This window comes from Chiloscyllium plagiosum, chromosome 1, assembly GCF_004010195.1.
Source record: "Chiloscyllium plagiosum isolate BGI_BamShark_2017 chromosome 1, ASM401019v2, whole genome shotgun sequence".
Classification (NCBI taxonomy): Eukaryota; Metazoa; Chordata; class Chondrichthyes; order Orectolobiformes; family Hemiscylliidae; genus Chiloscyllium; species Chiloscyllium plagiosum.
In genome coordinates, this window is record NC_057710.1 from 148,200,038 (window position 1) to 148,219,110 (window position 19,073).

Consider the following 19,073-nt stretch of genomic DNA (forward strand, 5'->3'; position numbering starts at 1 on the left):
ATGTTCTTGTCCCTTTGAGTAATGAGGACAGTTGTCAGCCTCGACTTGGTAGTCACACTCTTCCAACTGAGTCAGAAGGTTATGAGTTCAAGTACCACTCTGGAGCTTTAAGCAGATATTCTGGCTGATCCTTCAATTCAGTGGTGAGGGAGTACAGTACCAGCAGAGGTGCTGCCGTTTGGATAAGAGCCAAGGCACTTTGTGCTTTCAAATGGGCATCCCATGCATTATAGAAGAAAATGAAGGAATGTTTACCCAATATTCTGACAATATCTGTCTTCCCAACAAAATGAGTGGAACAGATTATTTGAACATTTATTTAGTTGCTGCTTATGGGATCTTGCTGTCACCGTCTTGACTGTCATGTGACTATACCACTGAATACACTTCAAAAATATGTTTTACTAGTTGTAAAGGATTTTGGTGCATTCTAAGGTCACGAAAGTCTCTACAAAATGCAAGTTCTTCCTTTAATGTATTTTTCAAAGGAATGTAATTATGTATCGCTATAAAAGACAGTGTTTTCTTGCATTCAACAGACAATTCTCAAGAATGCCAATGTAAAGGGAAACAGCATTTATACTGTATGACAAAGCTAATTAATTGACAAGTGAACTCTGGTTCGGAGAGGAATCGACACGGAATGCACCATTTAATGATGACTAACAGCTACCAAGTTTTATTTAAATTTTAAACCAGGCAGGCTAACTCAAGATATTGCCCTAAGAAATGAACCTGAGAATGGCAGTCATGTATCTTTTTGAGTTGAAAGAGATGTAGTCTGTGTTCATTCTCTTTGCATGCAAAACACAGACCCCTGTGTATTAATGCTTTAAGCTTACAGTAGATACCCACAGATGCGCCACACTATGAACCTGACTGACAAGACTGACTTGTTGTTGAAAAGTGTAGTGCTGGAAAAGCACAGCAGGCCAGGCAGGAATCCTGAAATCCAGGCAGAAATGTCGATTCTCCTGCTCCTCGGATGCTGCCTGGCCTGCTGCGCTTTTCCAGCACTGCACTTTTCAACTCTGGTCTCCAGCATCTGCAGTCCTCACTTTCTCCTCCAAGACTGACTTGTTGCCAGCATACCTCTTCATGCATTCAGAATTACTTAGCAGGATTATTTGCTATAGCGAATATTTGCTATAACTAATCAGAGTCCACTTTCCTATGAATCAACACTCATACAATTAAAAGCTGATTTTCTTTCACATTACCATTTCTTGCAAATTGTCCTGATTGAGTGCAAAGTGAAAAAAATCGACAAAATGTCTTTTTTTCAGCGAACTAGAGGGCATAGGTTTAGGGTGAGAGGAGAAAGATATAAAAGACACCTAAGGGGCAACTTTTTCACACAGAGTGTGGTACGTGTATGGAATGAGCTTCCAGAGGAAGTGGTGGAGGCTGGTACAATTGCACCATTTAAGAGGCATTTGGATGGGGAGATGGATAGGAAGGGTTTGGAGGGATATGGGCCGGGTGCTGGCAGGTGGGACCAGATTGGGTTGGGATATCTGGTCGGCATGGTCGGGTTTGACCGAAGGGTCTGTTTCCCTGCTGTACATCTCTATGACTCTAATAATCATGTTCTGTACTACCAAATGACTAACTGAATGTAATTGCATTAGTAAACATAATTTTAACTTGTTACATAGAAAAAATGCAAATCAAGTGGATACAAGAACAGCAAAGGTATTGATTGAAGTAGCAGAGTTACACAGAAAGCATTTGGGTGGACAGCTCTTGTTTGGACCTGATGGTTTTTTGTACATCTTCCTTGGAGATGGAATGATTACTCTTGATGACATGGAAGAGATGGATGGGTTAAGGTAAGTAGATGATAAAATATCAAACTGTAAAATGCACATAATATTCAATAATCACAAATTAACTGTCAAAACACTTGCAATGAAGGATTTTATGTTTAATGTCCAAGTTGACATGACAAGTATCATTTGGTAATGCCAAACAGCATAATATAGATTTCTTTGATAATTTTTTCCATTATTTCAGTTATTATAGAAAATAAGAATTGGAATACAAGAAGAGAGGGCAGTGGAGAAATTGAAATGGAGGTACTCACAAGAGAAAAATTACCCAGTTCATTCTTTTTATTCATTCATGGGATGTTGGCATTACTAGTCTGGCCGATATTTCTTGCCATCCCCAATTGTCCAGAGGGCAGTTAAAAGTCAACCACATTGCTGTGGGTCTGTTTATGTGTAGGTCATATGTAGGTCAGACCAGGTAAGGATGGCAGATTTCCTTCCATAAAAAACATTAGTGAACCTGATGGGTTTTTCCTGACAATTGACAATGGTTCGAGAGTGTGGTGCTGGAAAAGCACAGCAGGTCAGGCAGCATCCGAGGAGCAGGACAATTGACTTTTCGGGCATAAGCCCTTCATCAGGAATGACCCTCATTCCTAATGAAGGGCTTATGCCCGAAAAGTTGACTCTCCTGCTCCTCGGATGCTGCCTGACTTGCTGTGCTTGTCCAGCACCACACTTTTTGACATTGACATGAAACCTTTGTCAATTATGAGAAAGTGAGGAACTGCAGATGCTGGAGATCAGAGTCAAGAATATGGTGCTTGTAAAGCATAGCTGGTCAGGTTGCATCCAAGGAGCAGGAGAATCGATGTTTCGGGCATAAGCTCTTCATCAGGAATGGTTTCATAGTCATCATTAGACTCTTATTTCTCGATTATTATTGAATTTAAATTCCACCATCTGCCTTGGTGGGATTCGAATGCAGGTTACAAGAACATTAGCTGGGTCTCTGGATTAATAGTCTAGCAATAATACTACTATGCTATCATCTACCATCTGAAATAGAATTTATCCAAGGTTGTTCAGGGATGTAATAGTGGAAACTGTGAAGCCTCTTCTCAAAATCTTCTAATAATCCTTGGATATTGGTGCGAGAGGACTGAAGGATTGCCAAAGTTACATCTAATTTATATTTTTAAAAAATGATTAAAACAGGCAATTACAGGCAGGTCAGTTTAAATCGATTGGGAAACTAGATATTTGGAAGTGGGTCAGGAACCCATTTGTTTCAGCAGTAGAACTGATTTCTGCAGTACCTCACTGGATACTGGCCTCAAGGTACACAAACAGCCTTTTTACCATCACCTCTGTCTTCAGCCATTTAACCATGTTTGGATCCTACTTGTCAAGTTATCTGAAGTCCCATGTGCTTTATCTTTTTTTTAATCAGTCCTCCATGTGAAACCTTGTCAAAAGCTTTTCTGAATTCCATATAAACACATCAATTGTACAACCTTCAGCTATACACCTGTTCACCTCTTTGAGACATTCAGATAAATTTGTTAGGCATGGCTGCCCTCTGAAAAAGCCATGCTGATTATTCCTGGGGTGGCATAGTGGCTAGCACTGCTGCCTCACAGTACCAGGGACCCTGGTTCAATTCCTGCCTTGGGTGACTGTCTGTGTGCAGTTTGCACATTCTCCCTGTGTCTGCGTGGGTTTCCTCCAGGTGCTCTGGTTTCCTCCCACAATCCAAAGGTGAATTGACTGTGCTAAAGTGCTATGTTAGCAGTAAGTGTAGGGTGGGGGAAATGGGTCTGGGTGGGCCACTCTTCGGAGGGTCAGTGTGGACTTGTTGGTCTGAAGGGCCTGTTTTCGTACTGTGGGGAATCAAATCTAAACTTTGCCTTTCCAAGTAGGTATTAATTTTCTCTAATTGTTTCCCTCCCACTGATGTGAGACCACTGGTCTGTAGTTCCCTGATTTATCTCTACCACCCTTTTTGAAAGATGGAAACACATTAGTTGTCACCGAGTCATTTGGCTTATCCCCTGAGGCCCTTATAATTTCCTCACTCATCCTCCCCAGCACCCAGGAATATAACTCATCTGGACCTGGAGATTTATCCACTTTTCACCCCACTAAAATCTCCAATACTTCCTCATTTCCTATGTCAAACTGCTCAAAAACCTCAGTCCTTCTTCCAGAATTCTGTACCCCAACACGTCCTTCTCCAAGGTGAAGACGGTTTTGAAAACTTTGTTTAACCCCCTACCAATGTTCTCCGACTCCATACACACATTGTACTCTTGGACCCTAATGGGACACGCTGCTTCCTTGGTTATCCTCCTTCCCATGATATACCTAGAATATTTTAGGATTCTCCTTAATCTCACCCGCCAGTGTTTTTTTCATGCTCCACTTTGGTCTCCTAATTGTTTTCTTAAGTTCTGCACTTACTTCACAAAGGCATCCATTGATTGATTCCCTTTGTACCAGTTAAAAGCCTTTTTTTCCCTTCTTATTCAGTCTTGAATATTCCGAGACATCCAGAGTTCTTTGGGCTTGTTGCTCCAACATTTCACCTTAAAGGGAACACAGTGGGCCTGTCCTGTCGCCAGTTCCATTTTTAATGCACCTTCACTGTTCTGATGAAGAGATACCCTGAAGTAGCTATTCCAAGTCTACTTTGGCCAGATCCATCCTTATTTTAATAAAATCTGACTGCCTAATCTAAATTCCATTTTTTGCGGACCATCGTTTTCCTTTTTCGTTACAAATTTAAAACGTATCATGTTGTGGTCACTATCACTAAAATGAACCCAGGTCCAGCTTCATTCACTAGCATGTACCATCCCTTGATGGACTTTCTACATAGAATCATAGAATCCCTAGAGTGTGGAGACAGGCCCTTCAGCCCAACATGTCCATGCAGACCAGATATCCTAAATAAGTCTAGTCCTATTTGCCAGCACTTGGCACACATCCCTCTAAACCCTTCCTATTCATATACCCATCCATATGCCTTTTAAAAGTTGTAATTGTACCAGCCTCCACCACTTCCTCTGGCAGCTCATTCCACATACACACCACTATTTGCATGAAAAAGTTGCCCCTTAGGCCCCTTTTGTACCTTTCCCATCTCACCCTAAACCTATGCCCTCTAGTTCTGGACTCCTCGACCCCATGGAAAATACCTTGTGTATTTATCCTATCTATGCCCCTCATGATTTTATAAATCGTGCCCTTAACCCATCTGTATTATCTATAATACTGGTTGCATTAAAGTAGAGGCCATCCAGCGTCACCTAACACTCCTGAAATTCCACTTGCTGAACTCCCTGTACCTTAGTTCCTTTACTAAAGTAGACCATGTCCCTATTGCACTCTCTACTGTGTGGCAGGAGCCTTACAAGTGTAGGTACTGTGTAGGAGAAAGTGAGGACTGTAGATGCTGGAGATCAGAGTCGAGAGTTACTGTGTACTTGTGCCACTTATAACATGTTACAAGTGTTATAGGAGGCAGACAAAAAAGTGGGGTTGAGACCACAACCAAATCATGCACAGAGTCATAGAGTCACAAAGATATACAACATGGAATCAGACCCTTTGGTCTAATTCATCCATGCATATCAGATATCCTAAATTAATCAAGTCCCATTTGCCAGCACCCGGCCCATATCCTTCTAAACCCTTCCTATTCATATACCCATCCTGTTGCCTTTTAAATGTTGGGTTGGACCAGCCTCCACCACATCCTCTGGCAGCTCATGCACCACCCTCTGTGTGAAAAAGTTGCTCCTTAGGCCCCTTTTAAATCTTTCCCTCTCACCCTAAACCTATGCACTTTGAAGTTGGATGAATTTTGGATTCCCTTTCTCTGGGAAAAAGACCTTGACTATGTACCATATGCATGCCTCCCATGATTTTATAAACCTCTGTAAGGTCACCTCTCAGCCACCGACACTCCACAGAAAATAGCCCCAGCCTTTTCGGCCTCTCCCTATAGTTCAAATCCTCCAATCCCAGCAACATCCTTGTAATTCTTTTCTGAATGCTTTCAAGCTCCACAACATCTTTCCTATAGCAGGGAAACCAGAGCTTATTGCATGACAGAGCAGGTACTGTGGGGCTCAGTGGCCTATCCTAGCTGTGCCTATGTCCTTAATGTCAATGTTTGGATCAGGGCTTTAATGAGGTCAGGAGCTATGTGATCCTGGCAAAACCTAAACTTAACATTAATTATCAGGTTATCACTGAACAAGTGCAACTAGATTGCACAGTAGGCTGGCTGGGTTGGATTTGTGCTGCTTTTCGTAGACAGAACATACCTGGGCAATTTTCCACCTTGCTGATAAATGAGTGTTGTGGCTGTAGTCGAACAGCTTGGCTTGGGGCATGAGTTATTCCAGAGCACTGATCTTCAGTATTATTGTTGGCATGTTGTTTTCAGTATCCAGTGCACTCAGTCATTTCTTGTTATCACGAGGACTGAATTGAATCAGTCAAATAGAGGCTGGCCTCTATGATGCTGGGGAGCTCTGGAGGAGGCTAAGATGGAACATCTCAGCACTTCTGTCTGAAGATAGTTACATAGGATTCAGCCTTCTCCTCCATTACTGAGACTGGCAATATGTGGAGCCTTCTCCTCCATAATGGAATGACTACAGAGCTGTGATCTGACCTGTTGGTTGTAGAATTGCTTAACTGTCTATTGAATACTCTTTATGCTCTTTGGCATGTAAGTAGACTTGTAGCTTCACCAAGTTGACACCTCTGTTTTAGGTATGGCTGGTGCTGCTTCTAGATAGCCTTCCTGCAATCTTGAGGAGGTTCAGGACAATATCAATAATTTCTACCAATACTACACTAGAGTACTGCATAGCGCTGCATTGCCAGAGCACTTTCAGATGGAGACTTTAAACAAAGCACAGTCTGACTCATAATATCTCATCTAACATCCTGGACAAACATGACAATTTGATCAGTCATCTACACTTACTATTTGTGGTGCCTTGCTTTCTATAATTTGTTTGACATATTTGCCTACGCAATAGTGACTTCACTTCAGAAATAATTAATTTGTTGCACTTTGCACTTGAGGATGTGATACAGCAATGTGTAAATCTAAGATCTTTATTTAGCAACTCCCAGTGGCAGTACAAAACCTTCTTGATGAGCCAGATAATTGATGCTATGTTTGCATACATTGGAAAGATTCAATACTATGCCTAAATAAATCAGGTTGCACAAGCTGGAGGAGGGTTTGAAATAGAGTACATAGCCAAATATCAGATTATGCGTAATTAGATTAGATTCCCTACAGTGTGGAAACAGGCTCTTCGGCCCAACAAGTCCACACCGACCCTCCGAAGAGTAACCCATTTCCCTCTGATTAAAGCACCTAACACTACGGGCAATTTAGCATGGCCAATTCACCTGACCTGCACATCTTTGGACCGTGGGAGGAAACCGGAGCACCCGGAGGAAACCCACGCAGACACGGGGAGAATGTGCAATATGGCTGTGCATAATTTCTACTTGACTGCAAGATTTGACTCATACATTTAATAATATTAACACTTACTATTATGTAATTAACACTCATCAGAGAGTTAATTGCATAATGATATTGTCCTGAACTTCCTCAAGATTGCAGGAAGGCTTACTAGGAGCAGCACCAGGCATACCTCAAACAGAGGTGTCAACAATTACACTTTTCATTTTCCCCTCGGGAGAAGTCACAGACAATTTCCAAGCAATCTTTCTCCAGATAACTCTAAGTCATCAGAGAGTAGAAGTAGTTCTGCAATATTCATTTAATATAATTATTTTTCTCAACCTGAGGGAGTAGCCCAAATCAACTTCCCTGCCAGTTAACCTACCCTGCGTAGAAATACCTCAGTTTGATTAGGCACCTCTACCTAGAAGACATATTAAAGTCATAAATGCTCATGTGTGAAGGATTGTTGGTGCATAACAATCATTTATTTTAAGAAAACAAATTTTCAAGGAAGAACTCTCTCCAACTGGGAGGTCTCCACGTTTGGCCCAAAATCTGCTGCTTGGCAAAGTGCCAAAAATGACAATATTTGAATATGAGTCTTGCATTACTGTTCATTCTCATTTATTTACCGAAGTTTATGCTTTTCTTACATTTGCTGCATAACCTTTCCAGTGATTTTACAGGCTCTGTGCTTCGAATTGATGTAGATACTGCCACCTGCAATGCTCCTTATGCTATACCCAGAAGCAATCCCTACTTTAACAGCACCAATCAACCACCAGAAATATTTGCACATGGACTTCATAATCCAGGGAGGTAAGCGTGCTTAAAGATACCATAGATAAACTCAAAAGTCATAGTTATTCAAATAGAAGCATCAATTCTTTGCTTTATTGGTTACAAAGTCAAGTGTCAATTGACACAAATTCCTCAACCCTCATAAAACAAAGGATGGATAAAAAAAGGTTCAATTAAAAGGTAGCATGTTATTTATGATTTTATATATTTATTGACTTCTTGATCCAAACATAGGAAGAGTTCTGCTGAGGAAGCGGATATGTGGACGTCAGAATTATAAAATAATAAACATTAGAGACTGAGCTACAAGAAACTGTGAATATATTCTATAGTCTGATGTATGGTTCTTTAATTTTACTTAGACTGGAGTAAGTTGAAGTAAGCACTCAACGCATTTAGATGTGTCCCTTGAACCATGACAAAAACATCACCAAAGGATTGCCATGCCATGAACAACTTATTCTTTTGACAATAGATAGATAATTTGTTTTAAGACTTTTTTTTTGCATTAATCGCATGGATGTGCCTGCAAAAGTCAAATCCTTAATGTTGGCATCAGTCTGGAACTCACTTTGAATGCTAAGTGGTAACTGGTGTCCAGGTTTTGTCCAATGTGGGCAAATTATCTTCAAGATTATGAAATCAGCCTTGAAATTTAAAGCAGTCGTATCTGAGTTGCCCAATACTTCACCGTAACTGCCCGAAGGTTTGTCTGCTTTCTGGAAGTAAACAAAACCTGTACCTCTGGGATGTCACTGTCTGTATCCACGTAGGCTTTTTAGAAGAATGAATCCAGGAGGAAAGGGGGAAAAAAAAAGAAAATACTGATACATTTTGTTTTTATGTTTGAACTGGTTTAAGAGATCCTAGGTTACTTGATGAATTCGAGATGGACATGCATTCCTGAAATTATTCACTTTGCTAGTCGTGAACCTTGCGTAACTTCGGGGGCTGCATTTTCTAAAAGATCAGGATCTGAATCAGGCACGTGTGCAATTAAATGCTTGATTATAGCAATCATTTTAAGGCGAGGCGTAAGAGAGAAAGAGAGTTGAAGAGGTCTAGGGCATCCACCGCGTAAGACCTCTGTGACTGTCAGCATGATTACTGATAGCAGGGCGAATGCTCTACCAACAGATTTGGGTGCTGCTGCAGCGGAAGGAAGAGTACCAAGGGCACCTCAAGATGGAGCTGAGATGCCTACTGAGTATTGAAAATTAACAAAGGTCTACTGTTGTGTAGATCATCAGGTTGCAGGAGAGCCCTTTCACTGGAATATTCTGTACTGTCTTCATACACACTGGACCATGAAGAGGAGGCACTGATGGCATTCTGGATTGCCTCCAAGTTTCTGTTCGGCTTCATATTCATTGAAGGAGGGGGGGAGGCCAGTGTGATCTCAAGAAATTGCTACTGGCCCCAAGAATTGCCTCAAATTGGTGCCTGTCTTGATGGGGAATTTTGTCATCTCCCTTGGCAGCCCCTTGAAAACTCGCTGAAAGGCAGGCAAGTGTAATGGGGCCAATCCCGGTGCACAACTGTCCAAGTTTACCCACTCCTATCTATAAAAATCATCCAGGACAAAATTCATCTCACTCTTGCAAGGGCAGAAGTGAGTAGTGCTATGGAAGCCGAAATCTTTACGATAGAGAGAATACCAAATCAAAAATTGCATTTCCATTCAAATCACTGCAGAGCTTGTGAACAGTCTGACTCAATCTGAGGCACTGGATGGGGAAGGGTAGAACTAGCGTCAAGGGGTGTTGTGTTAGTTGAGGCAGCAATGCATTCAGTCTTTCCAATTTAACTGGAGAATATCGCAGCTTATCCAGGATTGGATGGCAAATGATCAGTAGGCCAGCACAGCGACAGTGGCAAGGTTAACCCCTAAAGCTGAAGAATGGCTCCTTTGATGAATTGTGGAGACTTGCCGCAACTCTTTACCAACAAGAAATGCCTTTAAAAGAGGAGGAAAGCAAACCAAACTGAGTTGATGAGAAGAGGATAGTGCTGGCTTAGGGAAAAGCTTCAGTGCTTGATGAAGTTGACAGAATGGTGAACGTTATGTCCTTTGTGTTGAGATTTAACTTTATTTAAAATTAAGTTCTCCATTGCCTTTCAACTTTCTTAGATTCGATATAAAGAAGAAGATGTCTTTTTGAACTAAATACATTCATACATTCTAATACATCCAACACCTCCTCTACTGTGATATGGACTGTCCCCACCATATCACCACTAACTTCCCCAGGTTTGCAAGTCTTCATGTCCTTCTCCACGGTAAACACAGAGAAGAAATATTCATTGAGGACCTCGCCCATCTCCTGCGATTCCACACACACATATCCGTTTTGGACCTTGATGGGTCCTATTCTCTCTCTCTAGTTATTCTTTTTCTTTCAATATACTTAAAGAACTTCTTTGGATTCACTCTAATATCCTCAGCCAAGGCTATCTCATGCCACCTTCGGATTTCCGTCTGCAGTAAACTCCTGTATACCCTGTATACCTCCAGGGATTCCCTTGATCCCAGCTGCCTGTACCTTAGCCATCCCACCTTTTTTCTGGTCAAAGCCTCAATATCTCTTATCGTCCAGGGTTCCCTATTTCTGCCAACCTTGCCCCTCACCTTCAGAGGAACATATATACCTTAAAGTCTAGATATCCCACTTTTAAAGGTCTCTCACTTGCCAGAGGTCCCTTTGCCTGCAGTCAATGCTGCGAGCTCATCAAAATTCGCCTTGTCCCAATTTAGAACTTGAACCTGTGGACCAGTTTTGTCCCTCTCCATAACTGTTTTAAAATTACTGGGGCCAAAGTGCTCCCCCATTGTCACCTCAGTCATCTGTCTGCCCTATTTCCCAAGAGTAGGTTAAGTTTTGAGGGCAGGGTGTAGACGTAGTCTCTCTGGATTTCAGTAAGGCTTTTGATAAGGTTCCACATGTTAGGCTGCTCTGGGAGGTTAGATTGCATGGATTCCACACGGAGCTGACAAATTGGATGCACATTGGCTTGATGGTAGGAAGAAGAGGGTAATAGTGGAAGGATGCTTGTTGGACTGGAGGCCTGTGACTAGTGGAGTGTCTCAGGGGTCACTGTTGGACACATTGCTGTTTGTTATCTATGTCAGTGATCTGGATGAAAAGGTACAAGGCATGATTAGCAAATTGCTGAAAATGTGTTGCTGGAAAAGCGCAGCAGGTCAGGCAGCATCCAAGGAACAGGAGAATCGACATTTCGGGCATAAGCCCTTCTTCAGGATAGTAAGTAAGTTGCAGATGACACTAACATAGATAGTATCGTGGACAGTGAGGAAGGTTATCAGAAATTGCAGCAGGACCTTGATCAGCTGGGGAAGTGGGCCAAGAAATGGCAAATGGAGTTTAATATAGATAAGTGTGAGGTCTTACATTTTGGAAAATCAAATCAAGCTAGGAGCTTCATGGTAAATGATAGGACCTTAAGAAGTGTCATGGAACAGAGGGACCTTGGAGTCCAGGTGCATGGTTCTCTGAAAGTGGAGTCCCAGCTAGACAGGGCAGTGAAGAAGGCTTTTGGCACATTGGCCTTCATCAGTCAGGGCACTGAGTATAGAAGTTGGGAAGTTATGCTGCTGTTGTACAGGACGTTGGTGAGGCTGCACTTGGAGTATTGTGTTCAGTTTTGGTCACCTTGTTATCGGAAGGACGTTATTAAACTGGAAAGAGTACAGAAGAAATTTACAGGGATGTTGCCAGCACTCAAGGGTCAGAATTATAAGGAGTTGTTGGACAAGCTAGGAATTTTTTTCTTTAGAGTGTAGGAGGCTGACGGGGGGAATCTTATAGAAGTGTATAAGATTATGAGAGGCATGGTTAGGGTGAATGCAGTCAGTTTTTTCGCAGGGTTGGGGAATCAAGAGCTAGAGGGCAACAGTTTAACACCTATGGAATGAGCTGAGGTGGGGACATTAACAATATTCAAAAGCATTTGGACAAATACATGGATAGGAAAGATTTCGAAGGATATGGGCCAAGCGCAGGAAATGGGATTAACATTGATGGATATTTTGGTTGGCATGGACCAGTTTAGGCCGAAAGGCCTGTCTCTATGCTGTAGGACTCTATGACCCTAAATAGGATTGTAATTCACCATGAATTGTTTCTGGTAGTCAGCTTGGTGTTATTCCTGTCGTTCTCTGTTCCTAGAATGAGTTCTACCTGGAGAAAGTTTTCATTTTCATCATATTTTCGAGCTGAAAACAATCTTCAAAGATGTCCATGTAATGTCAGAAAAGGAAATGGGCTAGATAAATGACTTAATTCCTCAAAAAAACAACTGCTGTTTTCTCCGGTTCAACCATAGAGTGTGTTTTGCATTGCCAGAGTTTTAACAAATTGGGGCATACATATTATTTTCCAATAGTTTCAACATAAAATGGAACTTGCTCTTCAGAAGTCCTAAGTTGGTTGGCTAGAACAGTTCAGCCCTCAGCAAGGCTGACAAGTGCCATTCTGAAGTTTCATGCCGGTGACCAGAGAACACGCGTATCCATGACAGACTGGTGTCAGAACTCCAGCAGCTCTGCACCTTGGCACAGTGCAGCCTGAGGGAATTTCCTAATTTGGGGAAACAGGTTGTCATAGAATGTCTAAAAACTTTTAGGAGAAATGATAATGCTTCTAAAGAGAAGAAAATTGTGACCAGTGCTGCAATGTTGAATTACTAAATTACACCAGGGTTGATTTTATTTTAAGAATTTGGGATGCCACTACTAAAACAATTTGCAGGGTACATCGATGTTCCTTTCTCCATAAACTTATTTAATAATGTATTGACTTGTTTAGGTGTACAGTGGATCAACATCTCACAGACTCTAATGGCAATCTGACCATTCTGTGTTCAGAGTCAAATATTTGGAATAAGTCATCAGGAAGGATAATCAAAATAACAAGGGGAAAGGATTATGGTAATTATGAAACTCAAAATATGCTTGTTGGTGCATACATTGTTGTTTTGAGTAGCTACACCAATAAGTATGGCATGGTTTACAATTACTAAAAAGACTTTATTGGTGTTACTAGAAATACTACTAACTCACAGTTGTATTATCCTTATACAATATCCCACTTAAAAGTAAAGCAAATATTTTCTTATTCTATTACATAGAGCTGACATTTCCTGTAATAAATTAATGATCAGATTGCTTTTTCTGAAGAAACAGAACCTCCAGCAGTTGAATACAAATCTTCTAGTCACAACCCTCTAGTAGGTGGCTTTATATACAGAGGATGTCAGTCGAGAAGGCTTTTTGGAAACTATATCTTCGGAGATCGAAATGGGTATGTTTTCAAAATTTCCATATAATTAACAAATCAATCATTTTGTGCTTCTTTGCCGATGTGTTATATGCTTACAAAGATGAAAAAAAATCAAAATTTTAGTTAAGTTTTCTGAAGATTCTCTACCACAAGTTTGTACGTCACAAACAAAATATTGGATTTGAGGATGTGAACACAAATTCACTGGATTTATACGAGCGGATAATATAGACCACTTCATTGCATTGCCTTTTCAACACGATCAGTTGGATTTTTACAAAAATAAATTTATCCGAAATTTTATTTAAAAATCCATATATTTTTAAATACTCACTAATTTGATGTAAGTTACAAAACATAAAAACTGCTTCGAATTGGGAAATATGAATGAATTGTCTGAATTGATAATTAGTCTAGAAATTCCAAGATTATTATGTTATTTAATTTTATACTGGATTCAAGAATTCTTAATACCAAACTGCTGATTGCAATATTTATTCCACTCAAAGCCATGAATTGTAAGCTTTGATGCAGGTATTGTTAAATTGTTTGGTTTCTCTCACTTGTAGGATCAGATTTTATTTTCTTTAGTCAAGCAACAAATTGTAAGCAACACTAATAATGGTAAAATTATTGAAATAAGAAATCTAATTTTTTTTTATTCATTATGGAATGTGAGTGTTGTTATCCTGATTACACTGGAGAGAGTGATGGTGAACTGCCTTCATCCTTGGGGATTTAGGGCACCCATAGTGCTATAGTAAGAAAATTCCAGAATTTTCACCCATTTACAGTGACATGATGCCAAGTCAGGATTGTGTGGCAATTTGGAATGGACGGTGCACGCTGTAGTGATCCTGTGCATTTGCTGCCCATGATCACCTAGGTGGTAGAGGTTGCAGATTTTGTGAGGTGTTATTGGAGGAGCTGTGATGAATTATTACAGTGCATCTTGTAGATGAAACACAATGCTGTCATCGTACATCAGTGGTGACAGGAGTGCATGTAGATGGAGTCGAATGGAGTGCCACTCAAGTGAACTGGTTTGTCCTGAATGGTGTCAAGCTTCTCGACTGTTATTGGAGCTGAATTTATCCAGGCAAATGGACAGTACTTCACCATACTCCTTGTAATTATGGACAGGCATTGGAAGATAGGAGGTGAATTACTTGCTGTGAAATTCCTAGCCTGTGAACTGCTCTTCGAGCCTTGTTATTTCTATGGCTGGACTAGTTCAGTTTCAGGTCATTGGTCAACTCCATGATGTTCATAATGAGGGGACTCAGTGATGCTAATCCAATGGGAGATGTTTAGGTTTATTGTTGTTGGAGATAGTTCCCTGGTACTTAGGCGGCTTGATGTTACTGACCACTTATCAGCCCAGGCCTGTATGTTGTCCAGATTTTGTTGCATATTAAGATGGACTATTTCAGCATCTGGGGTGTCACACTGGTGCTGAATGTGGCATAGTCGTTAGCAAACATCCCCAATTCTGATGTGTGTTGGAGGGAAGGTCTTTGGTGAAATAGCTGAAACAGATGGGCGTTTACCACCCCCCTGAGGAACTTCTGAAGTGATGTGCTGGAAATGAAATGATTGACCCATCAACAACCATAATCACCTTCCTCTGCTAGGTTTGTCTCCAACCAATGTGTTTGAATTTTATACCCAATTTTAAGAGGGAAAAGAGTAGGTCAAAGATGATATTTATTTTAAAAGTTAGAAAAAGGCAACTATATGGACATGAAAACTGAGTCTGGCTTAAGTCAACTGGGATATTACAAGATAGATCAGTAGAGAAGGAGTAGCAGATAATTAAAGGGATGTTTCAGAATACTCAGAATAAACCCATTCCTATTATAAAGAAAAATTCTCAGAGGAAGACCATGGTTAACTAAATAAGTTAGAGAGTATCAAACTTAAGGAAAAAGCATATAATTGTACAAAGGTGAGCAGCAGGTCATATGACTGGTCAGAATACAGAAGAAGGCAGGGAATGACTTGAAGATTAAGCAGAACAAATAAATGAGAGCATGAGAGGAAGCTAGCTAGAAATATAGAAACAGCACAAATTTCTCTAGGTATCTAAAAAGTGAAAGGTAGTAAAGTAAATGCTGGTCCTCTACAGGATGAAGAATGTGGAGTTAATAGTAAATAATAAAGACATGGTGGATGTAACGAATAAATATTTTACTTTGGTTTTCATGAAGGAAGATACAGAAACTATCCCAGTAATAACTGTAAATCTAGACATTGAAGGAAGAGAGGAACTTGGTGAAGTTATAATCATGAGGGAAGCAATACTGAATAAACTGAAGGAGCTGTGGGTTGACAAGTCTCTAGATCCTGATGAATTTCATCTTAGAGTCTTAAAATAGGTGGCTGATGAGGTATTGATGTATTAGTGTTAATATTCCAATGTTTATTAGATTCTAGAAAGATTTTGGAAAGATAGCAAGTATACCCCTCTATTCAAGAAGGGAGGGAAGTAGAAAACAGGAAACTATGGGCCAGTTAGTCAGTTGTGGAGACGGTATTAGAATCAATTATTAAGGAAGTAATAACTGGGTTCTTGGACAAACCCCAAGGTAATCAGGAACAGTCAGCATGATGTTGTGAAAAGAAAATGACAAATTTATCGGAATTCTTTGAATAAGTAACATGGTCTGTGGGTAAAGGGGAGCTCGTTGATGCATGGTGCAGTCTTCCAGAAGACATTTGACAAGGATTCACAAAAGATTAATGCACAGTGTAAGAGGTCACAGTATAAAAGGTAATATATTAGCCCAATAGAAGATTGGTTGACTGACAGAAACAGTATATATAACTATAAAAGATTAGTTTTCAAATTGACAAGATGTGACAAATAGGGCTCTGTGCTGGGTGTTCAACATTTTATAATTTATATCAATGGCTTAGACGAGGGAATGAAGACATGATGGCTAAAATTGCAGATGATAGGAAAGTGTGTTGTGAAGATGACATAAGAAGGATCCAGACAGATGTAATAGGTTAGCTGAGTGGGCAAAAATCTGGCTTGGGGAGTATAATACAAATAAATGCGAAGTTCTTCAAAATAAACAAAAGGTTGAAGTATTGTTTAAACTGAGAATAACTCCGGAATTTCAAAATGTCGAGGGATCCAGGTGTTGCATGAGTCACGGAAGGTTAGCATTTGGTAAAGCTCATAATCAGGAAGGATAATGGGATGCTTGTCTTTACTATAAGAGGGTTTGAACATAAAAGTAGCAATGCAATGCTTCAGTTATCCAGACATTGATAAGACCACATCTCAATGTAGTATGCAGTTTTGTTCTCTTCATTTAAGGGAGAATGTAAAAGTGTTGGAAATGATTAAGAGGAGTTTGCTCGATTGATACCCTTAATGAGCAGATTGTCTTATGACAAAATATTGGAGAGGATGGACTTATTTTCACTACAGTTCAGGAGGGTAGGGGGTGATTTGATTAGAATTTAAAAGATCCTGAATAGTCTTGACAAAGTAGATGTGGAAAGGATATTTCCTTTTGTGAATGAGTCCAGAATTAGGGTATACTCTTAAAATTAGCAGTTGCCCTTTTGGGAAAGATAAGGAGAAGTCTGTTTCTTCATAGAATTGTGCAACATTGAAACTGTAGATCGTGGAGATGGAATTGTTGAATATTTTTAAGGTGGAGGTAGTTAGATTCTTGTTGAGCAAGAGAATTCAAGGTTAATGGTAGAATGGAATTTGGAACACAATCTAATTCATGAAGGACTGAATGGTCAACTCTACTCCTAATTTGGGTGTTATTCCTTTGCAAGCGGAAAGGACAATGCTATCAACAGCCCCTTCTACCACTTTGCCGATGATTAAAAGTAACTTGATAAACAGGAAATTGGCTGGATTGGATTTGTCCTGCTTTTTGTTCACAAGACATGCCTGGGCAATTTTCCACATTGTTGGTTAGATGCCAGTGTTGTAGCTGGAGCAGCTTGGATCATGTGGTTCTGGAGTGCATGTTTTCTGTACTAATGTAGAATGTTGTCAGAGCCCATCACTTTTGCAGTATCAAGTACCTTGAGCCATTCTCACTGTCATATGGAATGAATCAAATTGGTTGAAGACTGGCACCTGTGTTACAACGGACCTCAGGAAGAGGCCAAGGTGAATCATCCACTCAGCACTACTGGCCAAAGATTTTTTAGAACGCTTCAAGCTTTTGAACTGATGTGCTGGGCCCCCCTTATTTAAGAAAATGGAGATATTTTGGAACCTCTTCCTAAAGAGAGTTCTTCAATTGACCACCACCATTCACGACCGGATGAGGCAGGACTGCAAATTTAGAACTGATCTGGTGATTGTGGGATCACTTTTTGCTGTCTGTTCCATGCTGCTTCCATTTTGAGATATGCAAGTAGTCCTGTGTTGTAGTTTCAGGAAGACACCTCATTTTTAAATACGCCTGCTCTGTTAATGCTGCTCCAGGCATGCTGTCTTATCCTCTCATTGAATCTCCTGGCTTGTCAGGTATGGTGGATATGTTCCACAATGAGGTGACAGTTTGTGGTTGAATATAATTCTGCTGTTGCTGTGGGCCACAACACCTTATAGATGCCTAGATTTCCGGTTCTAGACCTGTTTGAAGTCTGTCCTATTTTTAGCATAGTGTTAGTGCCACACAGCAGAATGACAAGTATCCTCAGTGTGAAGACAGGACTTTCTTTCCACAAGGATTGTGCAGTGATTCCGACTGAAATGGTCGTGGACAGATGCATCTACAACAGATAGATAGATGATGTGATCAAATAAATGATCAAGCAGCCAAGTCCATTAAGACTTTGCCAGTTTTGTCAGTAGTGATGCTTCTGAGCCACACGTTGTGACGGTTATTAAAGTCCAGCATTCGGAGTACGTTCTGCGTGCTTGCCACCCTCAGTGTTTCCTCCAAGTAGTGTTCAACAGGAAACAGAACAGACACATTAGCTGAGGAGGCGACAGTAGATACTGATCAGCAGGAGGTTTGCTTTTACAAGATCATGTGAGATTTCATAAAGTTAAAAATCACACAACGCCAGGTTACAGTCCAACAGGTTTAGTTGGAAGCACTAACCTTCAGAGCGACGCTCCTTCATCAGGTGGTTGTGGAGCATACAATTGTAAGACACAGAATTTATTGCAAAAGTTTACAGTGTGATGTAATTGAAATTATACATTGAACAATACCTTGATTGTTTGTTGAGTCTGTTAGAATACCATGATAGTTTCACTTCTTTCATATGTAAATCAAAAAACTTTTTTAAAAAGTTACATTCTCAGGTTAACTGTAACAATTGGTGTCAGCGCAGACAAGATGTTGAAGGTGTTAGCCCCCTGTGTTCTCTGTCTGTGCCATTATGTTTAGACTGATTCTAATCTAAAAAGTGAGTTAACAGAGTCATATATAGATCCATGCATTTTTTGAGCAAAGTACAATGTAACTCTGCAAACGTATATGTATATGTGTGCATGTGGTTTTGTGCGTGTGTCTGTCTGTCTGTCCGGGTGGGGGGTTGTGAGTGTGAGAGAGAGTGTATATCATGTTATTCTAACAGATGAAAGGCTCAACAAACAATCAGGGCATTTTTCAATGTATAATTTCAGTTACATCACACTGTAAACTTTTGCTATAAATTCTGTGTCTTACAATTGTGTCCTTCACAACCACCTGATGA

General features: G+C 40.4%; 1 protein-coding gene across 5 annotated transcripts in view; it reads left to right on the forward strand.

The window, feature by feature from the left end:
* Positions 1–19,073, forward strand: part of LOC122554247 (hedgehog interacting protein) — a 155,070-nt gene that overhangs the window by 50,442 nt on the left and 85,555 nt on the right. For 3 of the 5 annotated variants that reach the window (XM_043698985.1, XM_043698975.1, XM_043699001.1), the window contains exons 6-9: positions 1,659–1,832; positions 7,954–8,097; positions 12,906–13,027; positions 13,277–13,400. In XM_043698985.1, the coding sequence (XP_043554920.1) occupies positions 1,659–1,832; positions 7,954–8,097; positions 12,906–13,027; positions 13,277–13,400 (564 nt within the window). The remainder of the gene's footprint in view (positions 1–1,658; positions 1,833–7,953; positions 8,098–12,905; positions 13,028–13,276; positions 13,401–19,073) is intronic. The other 2 variants (XM_043698993.1, XM_043699011.1) reach the window with 2 other exon arrangements.